This window comes from Dipodomys merriami, unplaced genomic scaffold, assembly GCF_024711535.1.
Source record: "Dipodomys merriami isolate MVZ:Mamm:240054 unplaced genomic scaffold, mDipMer1.0.p SCAF_202, whole genome shotgun sequence".
In the NCBI taxonomy this organism is placed as follows: Eukaryota; Metazoa; Chordata; class Mammalia; order Rodentia; family Heteromyidae; genus Dipodomys; species Dipodomys merriami.
The window spans coordinates 1,292,778-1,306,472 of NW_027203405.1; the positions used below are offsets into that span (position 1 = coordinate 1,292,778).

General features: G+C 55.7%; 2 protein-coding genes across 3 annotated transcripts; one reads left to right on the forward strand and one right to left on the reverse strand.

The window, feature by feature from the left end:
• The first annotated feature begins 1,064 nt into the window (after positions 1–1,064).
• On the forward strand, positions 1,065–6,200 carry Tspan10 (tetraspanin 10). Its single transcript, XM_070031564.1, has 3 exons — positions 1,065–1,147; positions 2,794–3,329; positions 5,646–6,200. Exons 1-3 carry the CDS (start codon positions 1,112–1,114, stop codon positions 6,142–6,144), a joined length of 1,071 nt encoding a protein of 356 aa, XP_069887665.1. The 5' UTR covers positions 1,065–1,111; the 3' UTR covers positions 6,145–6,200.
• Positions 6,201–7,328: 1,128 nt separating this feature from the next.
• Pde6g (phosphodiesterase 6G) lies at positions 7,329–11,692 on the reverse strand. Of its 2 annotated transcripts, none has more exons than XM_070031565.1 (4): positions 11,572–11,692; positions 9,761–9,981; positions 8,278–8,318; positions 7,329–7,792 (listed from the first exon to the last, which is right to left on the reverse strand). In XM_070031565.1, the coding sequence occupies exons 2-4, from the start codon at positions 9,904–9,906 to the stop codon at positions 7,716–7,718; spliced, it is 264 nt and encodes an 87-aa protein (XP_069887666.1). In that variant the 5' UTR covers positions 9,907–9,981; positions 11,572–11,692; the 3' UTR covers positions 7,329–7,715. The 2 variants fall into 2 exon arrangements, with proteins under 2 accessions (XP_069887666.1, XP_069887667.1); XM_070031566.1 differs by lacking the exon at positions 11,572–11,692 and adding an exon at positions 10,322–10,408.
• Positions 11,693–13,695: the final 2,003 nt, after the last annotated feature.

Genomic DNA, 13,695 nt, shown 5'->3' on the forward strand with positions numbered 1-13,695 from the left:
ATAATGTTTTCAAAGCTTATCCATGTGGTAGCAAATGTCAGAACTGTATTCCTTTTCATGATTGAATAATATTTCGTGGTATGTTTAAACTATAATTATTGTGTATCTTCCTTTGCCATTAGAAATGTAGGGGCTAGGAAGATGGCTCAGTGGTAGAGCACTTGCCTTGCATGCATGAGGCCCTGGGTTTGATTCCTCAGCACCACATAAGCAGAAAAAGCTGGAAGTGGAGCTGTGGCTCAAGTGGTAGAGCATTAGCCTTAAGCAAAAGCAGCTCAGGGACAACACCCAGGCTCTGAGTTCAACCCCAGGACCAGGAAGAAAAAATAATTTTAAATGTGTGCCGAGGGGCTCATTGATGTCTTGTCTGCCTGAAATGCCCAGCAGTCCTGTAGGCACACGAGAACTTTGACAAAGGTATGCACAGCTCAGCTACATCCCCGTTACAGGCAGTGAAACCTGCAGCGGGATATGGCCAGGTAACACAGGCCTTGGAGCGTGCTTTCTGTTCCTGGAGGGGCTATCCTTGCAGCACAAGATCACTGTCAGTGGAGATCACAACAAAGCCCTGCTCCTGAGAATGAGGAATGCCCTGAGCCCTGAACCTTAAAATCAGATCTGGCAGGTGGACACCAAGTTTCATTCTTGCAGCAAAATGACTAGGGAATAAATGGGCACTTCCACCCAGGTGCTTCTTGGGGGGCTCCTGGGATGGTTGCTGTGAAGTTTAGTTCCCTGGGGAGGCAGGGGAGCTGGTGGAACAGCCACTGAGCACACAGAGCGGAGGTACAATCCCAGTCCTGCAGCAGTAGCCGTGAGGTCAGCCCCAGAGAAAGCCCACCCCAAGTCAAGCTGTGTGGAGTCAGAGCCAAGGCCCAGAATCCAGGGCCAGGAAGAAAGACTATCTGCATCTCCATTAGCCAGGCCCGCCTTAAACCCCAAGATGTGACTTCTCACATGATCTCCCTGTGATCTGGCTTGTGGGGAGAGCTTGAAGCGCCAGCCCTAGGCTACGTAACCTACAATCAAGCCAGATCCTTGGCCACTGCTGGAGAAAGACTGCTACCTGTCCTAGTGCCTGTGCCGAGGGCTTTCCTTTCCAGCGTGGAGGATGGAGGAGGGAGAAAGGAGTCCCCTGCTGTCTCCGGTGAGTGTCTGTCCAAGCCCTGAAGCCCCCAGGAAGACCTGCCCCGCCCCACTCCCGTCTTACCTTAAGCCTATTTGTATGCGGGGGCTTGTTGTTCAGTCCTAGGACAAAGCCGGCCTAGACTGGGTGGATCTTCACTAATCTGGCTCCTCCCTTGCCCACTGGGGCAGTGCTCCCCGCTGGGTGCCCAGCTTTACGAGGTCACACTCAAGAGTGGATGTAGACAAATGCCCCTTGAACTCCATGGCATCTGACAGCTCAAGTCTGGCCACCAAGCTTCTTGGGGTCTGCGAACTGATGGAGAACCCTCATGTCCTCTGCTCTGAGCTCGAAAGAATTGAGCTCTTGATAGAGACAGGCGCAGGTGGAAGGGACAGCTCTCTCCTGGTAGAAGTGGGATGGAATGGGACCCTTTCCAGGCAGCTGGCCATAGTTTCTTAAGTCTCCCCTAAATCTAATTGTCATCAGACTGAACCTGGACACCAGTGAGGTTGTTGCTCTGCTTCCCACAAAGAGAGCCCGAGAGGCCCCTCCCAGGCTTACCAGCCTGGCTGAGCATCTGGCTGGTGGGTGAAGGCCTCACTGTCTTCAGACAGCCTCCACGGTGGCCTGGCTGCCCTTCTCCGTGCCCTGGGAGCAAGAGCCCACCATCAACATGGGCTCCTCTAATGGGACTGGCTGAGTGGATCTTGGAACAGCGGAGCTGGTTGGGGAAGGAGAGGCAGAGGAAGGAGACCCCGTGGACCAGCTCCTGCACTGGAGGGCCTGTCTGGGAAGCCCATTGTGTGTGCACAGAACACTGCTGCTGACCCTTACAAACAGACCCTAGCAAATGCAGGAAAAGCATCCTGCCTGCCATGGACTTGCACTGTGGGTGGACCAGGGGCCCTGACTTACTAAGGTCAGGCATAAGCAAGAGCAGAGCGGCCTCCTCCATTGCACAGATGTGATGGGAAAACAGAGCACCACCCTGCCTAGTCTCCATTCCAGCCCTCGGGGGTGTTCATCCTCCCGTGGCAAGGATGCTAGATGCACACATCCATACCAGCAGGCAGGAGGACCTTTGCTGTTGCTTCTGCTGTCCCAAAAGACAAACCTGCAGATCCTCATCTCAAAGCCTTGGTCATGTACGGCTGCCCCTTAGCGTGTGTGTGTGTGTGTGTGTGTGTGTGTGTGTGTGTGTGTGTGGGTGGGTGGGTGTGTATCTGTGTGTCTGTGTGTGTGTGTGTGTGTGTGTGTGTGTGTGTGGTGGGTGTCCTGGGACTTGAACTCAGAACCTGGATGCTATCCCTGAGCTTTTTTGCTCAAGGCTAGTATTCTCCCACTTGAGCCACAACTCCACTTCCAGGTTTTGCTGGTGAATTGGAGATAAGAGACTCCTGGGCTTTCCTACTCAGGCTGGCTTCAAACCAGGATCCTCAGGTCTCAGCCTCCTGAATAACAAGGATTACAGGCCTGAGCCATCCCACCCATGCCAGGCTCCATGAGGGCTCTTCCTCCTCTACTTCACCCTTCACCGTTCAGATTCCATCCATCGCACTCTTCCTGGCCCTCTACCCAGAAAGCCTCACCCTTGCTGGCTGTCACGCAGGCTGAGAGAATGGAACCTCACCACTGAGGGCTCCTGGTCTCTCTTCCCTATGTAGGATGCCACTGGCCAGAAGCAGTCCCTCTCCAACAGCTTATCTGTGTCCAGCGACGCAGGCCCCAGCCTCTCCATAGGAAGCAGTTGTGTCAAGTATCTGATCTTCCTGTCCAACGTCATCTTCTCCCTGCCTGGCCTGCTGGCCTTGGCGGGTGGACTCTGGGGCCTGGCTGTCAAGGGGTCTCAGGAAAGCGACCCTGGAGGACCCCTGCCCGAAGACCCCATGCTCGTGCTGATGATGGCGGGGCTGGCTGTCAGTGCAGTGAGCCTGGCTGGCTGCCTGGGTGCCCTGTGTGAAAGCCGCTGCCTACTCCGCTGCTTCTGGGGCGCTGTCCTTGCCTGCCTGGTGCTCGAGGCCCTGGCGGGAGTCCTGGTGCTGGCCCTCTGGGACCCGCTGCAGGGTGGCCTGGAGCACATTCTGTACCTGGCCATCGCTCACTACCAGGATGATCCAGACCTGCACTTCCTCCTCGACCAAGTGCAGCTGGGGCTGCAGTGCTGTGGAGCGGCATCCTACCGGGACTGGCAGCAGAACCTGTGAGTCCTGGCGTGGGTCAGGGGGGCACTGCCCAGTCGGAACTCACTCGGCTGTGCACACACGCTGGCCTGTGCACGCGTGCTCGCTGTGCACTCAGCCACAGAGCCACACACCGCACACTCGGCCGTCCTCCTGTCCTCACATGCACATACACAAATATCAACAACTATTGGCGCCTCCCTGAGCCATGGGCTGTGGCTCAAATCAGCCCTTTCAGCCCCCAGCTCAGCCTCCTCAGTGTACTTCCAGGCCAGGTGAACACAGATGGAGAAGCAGAGCCGGCAGAGCCAGAGCTGGCAGATGCACTGTCTTCCATCAGACAGTACGTCTCCGCATCAAGTGAAAACAACATTTACATTGACACAGGTTATCCTTCTGGATTATAACCCCACAGTTCTCTCTCCGTCATGTGTACATGTATGTACATGTGAGTATGATTAAACTTTGTCTATTAAGAGATGTTATTCAGACTGGGTGGTGGTGGCTCACACCTGTCGTCCTAGCTACTCAGGAGGCTGAGCTCTGAGGATTGTGGTTCAAAGCCAGCCCTGGAAGGAAAATCCTTGAGACTCTTATCTCCTATTAACCACCAGCAAACTGGAATTGGTGCTGTGGCTCAAAGTGGTAGAGTGCTAGCCTCGAGTCTGAAAAAGCTCAGGGACAGCACTCAGGGCCCTGACTTCAAACCCCACGACTCACAAAAAAACAAAACAACACAAAAAACGTGTCCAGCCTAATGGGTGTGGGGAAACAGCCTGCAGTTTGTATCCACAGGTCCAGAAGCTTGGGCCTCTCTGAAGGGCATCTGGGACTGAGCCGTGATGGTAGCAATGCTTTCCAGCCACCAAAGGGCTCCTCCCAGCCCCACCCTCCGCTGCCTCCCAGTTCTGCCTCCTCTCACTGAGAGCTCTGACCATTCCAGAAGCCTCTGCCAAAGCTTAGTCCACCTTATTCTCCCTCTCCAAGTATATCTGTCTGCTCAAACTCACAATGGTGCACAAGGTCTCCCTGCCACCCACTCCTCCACAGACGTTGGTCTCGCCTTCAGCCATTTCCCTAACCACCCCCCAGCCTTCCACTGAAGACAGCCAGGATTCCCGCCCCAAGGGCAGAGGGGTCCCAGGCATATGGGAAGCTGGGTGTTAGGTGTGCACATGTGTACTCACAAAAGTCTGTGTGCCTGAGTGTGCACATAAGTGTGTGCACATGTATCATGTATTGTGTCAATGCACAGATACACACCTTGTGTGTGCAAGTGTGTGTGTGTACACATATGTGTATTGCTCATTGGGGTTTGGGGGTTTGTTTTGTTTTTATGCTGGTACTGGGGCTTGAACGCAGGCCCAGGGCAATGTCCCTTAACTTTTTTTTTTTTTTTTTTTTTGGTCAGTTGTGGAGCTTGAACTCAGGGCCTGGTCACTGCCCCTGAGCTCGTTAGCACAAGGCTAGTGCTCCGCTACTTTGAGTCACAACTCCACTTCCAGTTGTTTTTTTTTTTTTTGGTCAGTCATGGGTCTTGAATTCTGGGCCTGAGCGTTGTCCCTCAGCTCTTCAGCTCAAGGCGAGTGCTCTATCATTTGAGCCACAGTGCAACTTCCAGTTTTCTGGTGGTTTACTGGCAATAAAAAGTCTCATGGAGGGGCTGGGAAGGTGACTCAGTGGTAGAGTGCTTGTCTTGCATGCCTGAGGCCCTGGGTTTGATTCCTCAGCACCACATAAGAAAAAAGCCAGAAGTGGTGCTGTGGCTCAAGTGGTAGAGCGCTAGCCTTGAGCTGAAGAGCTGAGGGACAGCGCCCAGGCCCAGAGTTCAGGCCCCACAATCGGACCCAAAAAAAAAAAAAAAATCTCATGGATTTTCCTGCCCGGGCTGGCTTTGAACTATGATCCTCAGATCTCAGCCTCCTCGGTAGCTAGGATGACAGGCGTGAGCCACTGACACCTGGCTTTGGTCCCTTAACTTTTTCATTCAAGACTGGCACTCTACCACCTGAGCTACAACTCCACTTCCAGCTTTTTGCTGGTTAATTGAAGCTAGGTGTCTCATGGACTTTTCTGCCCAGACTGGCTTTGACCCTCGATCCTCAGATCTTAGCTGAACAGCTAGGGTTACAGGCATGAGCCACCGGTGCCTGGCCTTATTCACTGTTGATTGCATATGCATGCCTTGTGTATATGCGGGAATCTGCGCATGAGCATGTGTGTGTGCATGCCTGTGCATGCGCCAGTGGGCATTTGGAGGTGGGTGGGGACAGCCACTCAGCCTGGTCTGGGGAGCGGGGCTGCTCCTCCAGGACTGAGCCCCTTATGCCCTGCAGGTACTTTAACTGCAGCTCTCCTGCAGTGCAGGCCTGCAGCGTTCCCACCTCCTGCTGCATCAACCCCTGGGAAGGAAGAGACTTGGTGAACACTCAGTGTGGCTTCGGGGCCTTGCGTCTGGACGAGGACACGGCTGCACAAGTCGTGTACCTGCAGGGCTGCAGGCCCACGCTGCGGCGGTGGCTGCAAGACAACACGCAGACTGTGGCTGGCTGTGCCATCGCCGTCATCATGGTCCAGGGGGCTGAGCTCCTTTTGGCCACCTGGCTACTGAGGGGCCTTGCTGCCCTCAAGGTGGCGGTGGACACCCAGGCCTTCATGAGCGGTCGGTACTGCCTTCCTCAGCAGGACAAGTGTCAGAAAAACCAGCCACGAAACACACCCTGGGCCACCTCTCCTGAACGCCACAGCCTCCTCCTCAACCGACCCTCCTGGACTAGAGCCAATGGCGCTGCAGACAGTGCCATTCCATCTTTTTTTTCCGGTCACAGGGCTTGAACTCTGGGCCTGGGCGCTGTCCCTTGGCTCTCTAGCTCATGACCAGCGATCTACTTCTTCAGCCACAGCGCCACTTCCAGTTTTCTGGTGGTTTATTGGAGATAAAGAGTCTCACGGACTTTCCTGCTAGGCTGGCTTTGAACCTGGATCCTCAGATCCCCTGAGTAGCTAGGATTACAGGTGTGAGCCCCTGGCGCCTCGTGCCATTCGATCTTACTATGGGTTTCCAGGACCCACCTGAGTTTCTGCTTGCTCCTTGCAAAGGCCGCCACGGTCTGTGTCTGGCCATGTCTGCTTCCCGTTGGACACCATGGGACGGGTGTTGCCTCTGATCTCACCTCCCACTGTGGCTCCAACCACCTCTGCCTGGTCCCCACCAGACTCTCCCCTCCACTGGGGCCACTCCTCCTTCCGGGAGCTTGGTGGAATGGAGGATAAGGCCCCAACCTCCCCCTCCAGAAAGTGATGTTTTTCTTGGGAAGAGCAGGTTGTTCATTAGAATTCACTACCATTCCTACAGCAAACTGTAGGTGGCAAGTGGGTGCGATTCTCCCACCCGGGGATCCCCACCAAGTGAAGATGGCAAAGACCCCAGCTGCCCGGGCAGGGCTGGCCGGAGGCAAGTCCTGCTCTGCCCTCACTTTCAGGGTTAGCACAGCCCGTCCGTGAGATCTGACCCCACAGGATGGCAAGAGCAGCTCTGGTTATTCCTGGGGGCCAACCGCACACGCAGCTCTGCCCAGCCGGGGGAGCAGTCAGTGTTCGTGCTTCTGGAGAGCCTACTGGGTGTGAGCCACAGGCCTCGCTGGATCGGGTAGAAACTCCCCGCTCACACGGTACACACCTAACACTGGCGGGCACTGTCTCAGGATGGGCCAGCAGGTAGGTGATATTATGGGCTACTCATGGGGTGTCTGAGCACCCCTCTCACGGTGGGTGCTGCTCTTAGGCCTTGACCACTCCCACCTCCCCAGGAAGTTCTGCTCTGGCCACCTGCAGGCTTGCTGTGCTGACTGTGGCCACCGGGAGGGGGTGAGAGGGATCCTATGAACCCAGGGCCTCTCGGCCAAGGTTTGGGAAGGTGAGTGATACAAAGGCTTTCTGCCGTCCAGTTGAAGGGACCCTCTTCCCTCACCCAGGCCCCTACCAAACACTCCAGGTGACCAACGACATGCTAGCTTTATTTTCAAGCAGGAAAAACAAGGGTGAGGCATGTTGGGAAGGCCAGTGTGATTGGTGGGAATGAAGGACCTCCAAGACTGCCAACACAGCCCGTGGCCTCCCCAGGACAGCCAGCGGGAAGGGCTGTGGGGAGGGCAGAACAGGAGCTGGGGTGTGAGGGGCACCCCTGTGGGACCTGTCTTGTGGTGGGTCGCTGTCTAGAAGGGCAGAAGGGTATCCCAGGGGGCAGCTGTAGGCGTCCTAATACTGGTATCCAGGGCCTCAGGCCTTCACAGCTGGAGGCCAAATGGGACCCAGTCTGTGCACCGCCCCCCCTCACCCCCCTGAGACCCTGAGCGGGCTCACAGCGGCAGTAGGGAGGGTCAGGGCTGGCTCCCAGCAGGGTATGGTTAGATGATGCCATACTGGGCCAGCTCGTGCAGCTCCAGGTGGTTGAAGGCCTCCCAGGGGCAGATGACCGTAATGTCTGCATGAAAGGGCATGATCGTGAGAATCCCACAGCTTGCGGGCCACCCTATCCCGTCTCCCTGCTTTCCAAACCTCAAGTAGGGACCAGTGATTTGCCCAGGATGAGATGCAGACCCTGGATTCCGCTCTCAGGACACACTAGCTTTCGGGGAATATGGTCTGGGCCCAGCCCCCAAAGTAGACTCAAGAATGAACCCAAGGGTGGACCCAAGAGGGGCTCAAAGACAGACCTAAGGGTGGACCCAAGGGAGGGCCCATGGATGGACCTTAGCGTGGACCTTCAGAAGGACTCTGCCAAAGGGACATGGGAACAGGAAGACAAGGCTACTTCCCCTAGGCTCATTAGCCTATGCCATGGGAGCGTCAGTCAGCATGACGCAGATGAGGGAGGCAGATCAAGGGGACCCCAAGCAATAAGCGGGGATCCTGAGAGCAGAGCCAGGCCTAAGGCAGCCCTGCAGAGGGCACTACCCACGGTCATACCTGTGCCCAGACCTTCCATTCCAGGGATGTCATCCCCAAACCTGCAAGGACAGAGTGGTTAGGACCAGATCCTCGGGGGTGACTGTCCAGGGCAGAGGCAGGGCCCAGGGCAGAGGCGGGGCCCAGGGCAGAGGCGGGGCCCAGGGCAGAGGCGGGGCCCAGGGCAGAGGCGGGGCCCAGGGCAGAGGTGGGGCCCAGGGCAGAGGCGGGGCCCAGGGCAGAGGCAGGGCCCAGGGCAGAGGCGGCCCTCCCCCAGCCCCCTGATGGCTGGCAGGGCCTGAGGGGTTCCTTCCATCAACACAGAGTGAGGTTCTTGCCCAGAGATGCATCATGGGCTACGGCCCAGCAAAGGGTCAGGTGCCTGGGGCCATGCATGCCTATGCAGGAGCCCAGTATGGGCACACGGGGGGGGGGGGGGGAGGGGGGAGGGGTGTCGGGGTGCCTTCTGCGGTCTGGGTGTGGAGTGTCCTGTGTTGGAGGCGTGGTCCCCAGTGCAACAGTTTTGAGCTGTGGTAGATCTTTAAGAGGTGCCTAGTGGGCAGTGATTAGCTCCTGAGGCAGGTTAGTAGGTATTAAAGGGGTTCTCACAGGACTTGGTTATAGTTCTACAGAGTGGGCGCCGGCCTTCCGCTTGCCCTTGGGCTTCCTCGCTCCATGTACCATCCGTCTCTCTCCCAGGTTCACAGGCTAGATGATGCCCCTGCTAAGCTGTGCAGCAGCCATGGTGCCCTTCGCAGAAGCCCAAACAGTGGTTCCAGACACCCTGAATTTTAATTTTCAGCCTCCAAAGCTGTGCACTAAACCTTTGTTTTTTCTTTTTTCTATTTTTTTTTTTTTTTGTCAGCCAGGGGGCTTGAACTCTGGGCCTGGGTGCTGTCCCTCAGCTCTTTAGCTCAAGGCGAGTGCTCTACCACTTGAGCCACAGCATCACTTCTGGTTCTTGGGTGGTTAATTGGAGTTAAGAGTCTCACAATGTTCTTTCCAGGGCTGACTTTGAACCGTGAACCTCAGATCTCAGCCTCCTGTGTAGCTAGGATTACAAATGTGAGACTCTGGCACCAGGCACTAAACATTTTTTCTTTGGTGGTCCTGGGGTTTGGACTCAGGGCCTTGTGGTTGCTGGGCAGATGTTCTACCACTTGAACCACACCCTAGCCTTAAATAAACCTTTTCTGTACAAAGTATCCAGCCCCCATTGTTTTGCCGTACCACATAAAGCAGACTGTGGCAGCACCTGTAGGTGTGCACTGTTTTGAGTATGTACACAGGTGACCGTGGTGAGGGCTTGGTGTGGACACATACTCCCTAGAGAGAGGCAGGGGCCTGCTTCCCACACCTGTTCAGCCATAGCACCTGCAGTGGTGCTCAGACCTCAGGACTGCCTGCCTCCATTCTAAGAAAGCTGTCCAAGCCCTCCATCGCCTGGGGAGGGGGAGGGGGGATGCGTGCTCCTCTTTTCGGAGGCTCCCTTCACTCTGCTTACCCTTGGACGCCCTTCTTGGGAGGCTTGCTCTTGAACTGCCTGGTTTGCCGCTGCTTAAATTTGGGTGGCCCCTTCCTTGGGGTGACTGGTCCCCCTATCACCCTGGTGGCTGACCGGATCTCCGCCTTCGGAGGCTCCAGGCTCATGGTGAGGCCGGTAGACGGTGCAGTGACCCTGGGCTTCTGGAGGATCTCAAGTTGGGCTTCTATTCCTCATACACGCTAGGGGAAGAGGAGGCAGGGATTCCGGTCAGTTTTCCTGCTCTGCATCTCTACTCTGAACCTCAACCCACCAGGACAGAAGAGCCAAGACCAGGATCAGCCCTGCCGCCCGTCAGTCTAACCCAGGCAGCAGCTCCCGTCCCGAGGAGCCACTTCCTGACCTCTCCTTCCCTTGCCTGAGCCCCCAGAGGCCACCTCCACCCCATGGCTGCCAGCCACGCACAACTCAGACATGGAGTCCTTGGTCTCCCTTCCCCTGCCCAGTCCCACACACCCAGGCTACCCCAAGCCCATCCTCAGCCCTGAGACAGGTCCCAAGCCACGGCTTCTCGTCACCCACCCTGCAGGAAAGCCATGGAAGACTCTCCATGGCTGCCCCCTCCACCCTCCTACAGACTGGAGTGGGATCCAACCGTATCACACTTCAAGCGATCTGGAGACTCCGGTGGGACTGGCAGCCCTGCGGATCAGCTGCCGTAGTCTCTTGACTTTCCCTTCCTGACAGTCATCTCCGGACTGCCCTCAGTGCTCCGGGTGTCTTCTCCTAGCTCTGACCCCATGGTTTCCGTGTCTCCAGAGCCTGATTTGTTTCTTCATATCTTATATAGCCCAACTTCCTCCTGCTAATGTGCTGCTGAGGTTGATTGTCCCTGTTTATATTTATCTGCTTGCTTCCCTGTCTATCAGCTGTCCCCTGGGGTTGAGAGGTAGGGATGATAACTAATATCTCACACAATGGGTGAGAGGTTCCTTTCAGGAAGGGGTCTGTCTCAGAACCAGGTGCCTGCTGAGCCCTGTAACCTGCGCCTCCCATTCCCTTTCTCAAAGGGAGAAGCTGAGGCTCAGGGAAGGGAGGGAGGCTAGTGCTGTCCCAAGCTGCTGTCCCGTGTTGGCTGGCAGGCAGCCCACTGGGCTGCACGTGGGGCCTGCTCTGGTCAGCCTCACTCCGGGCTCTGGTGTGGCTGCTCAGGATCAGGCCACGTCCTTCCCCACACCACACAAAAACATCTTTCCTCCTGTCCCCAGAGGCTCTAAGCCCCAGTGACCTCGGCCAAGGGCAGTTCAGCTTCCTCTAAGCCTATTGCCAAAGGGAGAGTCCTAATCTCCCAGGCCTGCACAAGCCCTGCATGCTGGCAGAAGGTTCTAGGGCTACACATGGAAAACCGACAGGAGACGCCGCTGAGCTGCCCCTAGGACGGACAGGAGCCTGAGAGAACCCAGCGTCAGGACCTGGGTGGCCTGGCTGTTCCTCCCTTACTCTCCAGATGTGGAGCCCTGCTTCCCAGCCCCAGGCCCCAGGCCTCCTGTGGGAACCTCTGGCTCCTGACAGAGCTCCAACCTCTTATGGCTGTCTCCATGGAAATGCTCCCTGACCTCCCTGGCCTGACGGGTGCTTCTTGGTCAGCTGAGGCTCCCGGGCCATCACTGGCTTTGGGGACAGGGACACCACCATTTAACACGGAGCTCAGCAGAGAAGCTGAGAGGCAGGATAGCTTCTCTGAAGGACAGGCAACAGGTAAACTAAAGACCCCGGAGTTCAGCAGCAGTAGCTCACTACCGGGAAAGGCAATGGGATAGGTCACTACTTACCAAGTGCTGGATGGGTCAGGGAGCCACAAATCCCAGTGCGGCTGGAGCTGGCTCAGCAGGGCGGCATTTATCTGCTTCCAGTGATCGGATTAGGATGCCCCTGACAGCAACAAATGAGATTACTGGGTGCCCCAGGAGGACAACTAACAATTCTGGAAGGAGCCAGAAGGGGCGGGGTGTGGCCAGAGGCCTGAAGGGAGGATACCTTGAAGATGGCCAAGGTGTGGGGAAGCATGGTCCTGAACTGCCCCTGGATGGACTCTTCTAGAAGCCACCTGCCCATTTTGCAGCTGGCTCTGGCCGTGGCTTGGTCCTGCCTTCACCACTGAAGAAATTGTGTGGCCCAGGCCACCTCCAGTTATTCTAACTCTCTTTTCACCCCTGCTGCTTTTCTGACCCTCAGGATTCTGTACCTGTTCCCCTGTGTGCGACATTTCCTAGGCCTGTGCCCCCTTCCTCCCTCCCTCCCTCTGGGCCTCCAGAGCTCTGCCCAGTGTCCCTTCTTAGGTCCCCAGAGACCAGGGTGCTTACTTCAGCCACTTACCACATAAGTGTATTTGGCTCATTCTTGGGCTCAGCTTTGTTTACTGAGGTGAAAGGGGTGGGTTTGCACCTGTCAGTGCTGTTACTGACAGATACCTGTCAGGAGTCTGCAAACTAAAGGGGAAAAGGCAGGATCCTGCCAATGTGGCAGAATAATCAAGCTCAGACAGGTGTGTCTTCCTCCCCCCCCCCCCCCCCGCAGTTCTATACCCAAGGGGCAAGGTAAACAGCTTGCCTGGAGATGTCTGACACTGTGTGCTCTCCCCCTCTCCCCCACCTTTGCCACAATTATGTATTCCAGAGTAAGGCTAGCTTTGTAGAATTCAATGGTCAGGTTGTATGTAACCGCAGGCACACGCGCACGCACACGCATGCACACACACACACACACACACACACACAATGGGGGGGGGAGAGGAGGAGGGGGAGAGAGCCCACAGGTCAGGACTCTTTCACCCCTCATCCTCCATGTCCTTCTGAGGCTGCCAAGTTCACCAAGGTCCATCTCTAGGGAAATCTTTCTTTCAGGGTTCTTTCTCTCCTTTTTTTTACTAGAGATTGAACTCTAAACATTTGAGCTGTTCTGGAAGCTGTGAGGATGCACAAGGTGCTTGCTCAGTCCAGGGTCTAGCTGTTGTGGTTCCTATAATCTAGTTTATCTGGGCAAAGCCAGATAGCTCTGAGTGGTTTTTGTTGCTGTTTTGTCGGTCAAGGGGCTTGAACTCTGGGCCTGGATGCTGTCCTTGAGCAATTTTGCTCAAGGCTAGCATTCTACCACTTTGAGCCACAGCACCACTTCCCATTTTTCAGTGGTTAATTGGAGATTAAGAGTCCCACAGGGACTTTCCTGCCCAGGCTGGCTTTGAACCAAAATCCTCAGATCTCAGCCTCGTGAGTAGCTAGGATGGCAGATGTGAGCCAGCAGCACCTAGCCTCTCAGTGTTTTGGATGGCATGCATCCAATGTCCAAAATGCCAACCTGAACTAACAATGCCTCATAACCCACTAGGAAGGCACCCCACTTTGCAGTCTCACAAGTCAGTAACCAGATTCATGTGAAATGTCCTTATAAGAACTTGTTTGGGGGGCTGGGAAGGTGGCTTAGTGGTTGAGTGCTTGCCTTGCATGCATGAGGCCCTGGGTTCGATTCCTCAGCACCACATAAAGCAGGAAAAGCCCAAAGTGGCGCTGTAGCTCAAGTGGTAGAGCACTAGCTTTGAGCTGAAGAGCTGAGGGACAGGGCCCCGACCCAGAGTTCAGGCCCATGACCGAACAAAAAAAGAAAAGAAAAGAAAAAAGAACTTGTTTGGCTGGGTGCCAGTGGCTCATGCCTGTAATCCTAGCTACTTAGGAGGCTGAGATCTGAGAAAATCACGGTTCAAAGCAGCCCGGGCAGGAAAGTCCATGAAACTCTTATCTCCAATAAACCATCAGAAAACCGGAAGTGGCACTATAGCTCAAGTAGTAGAGCGCTGGCCTTCAGCTGAGGGGCTGAGGGACAGCGTTCAGGTCCAGAGTTCAAGCCCCATGGCGAACAAAAAACAAAACAAAACAAAAAAAAAACTTGTTTTTCAGCTCAAA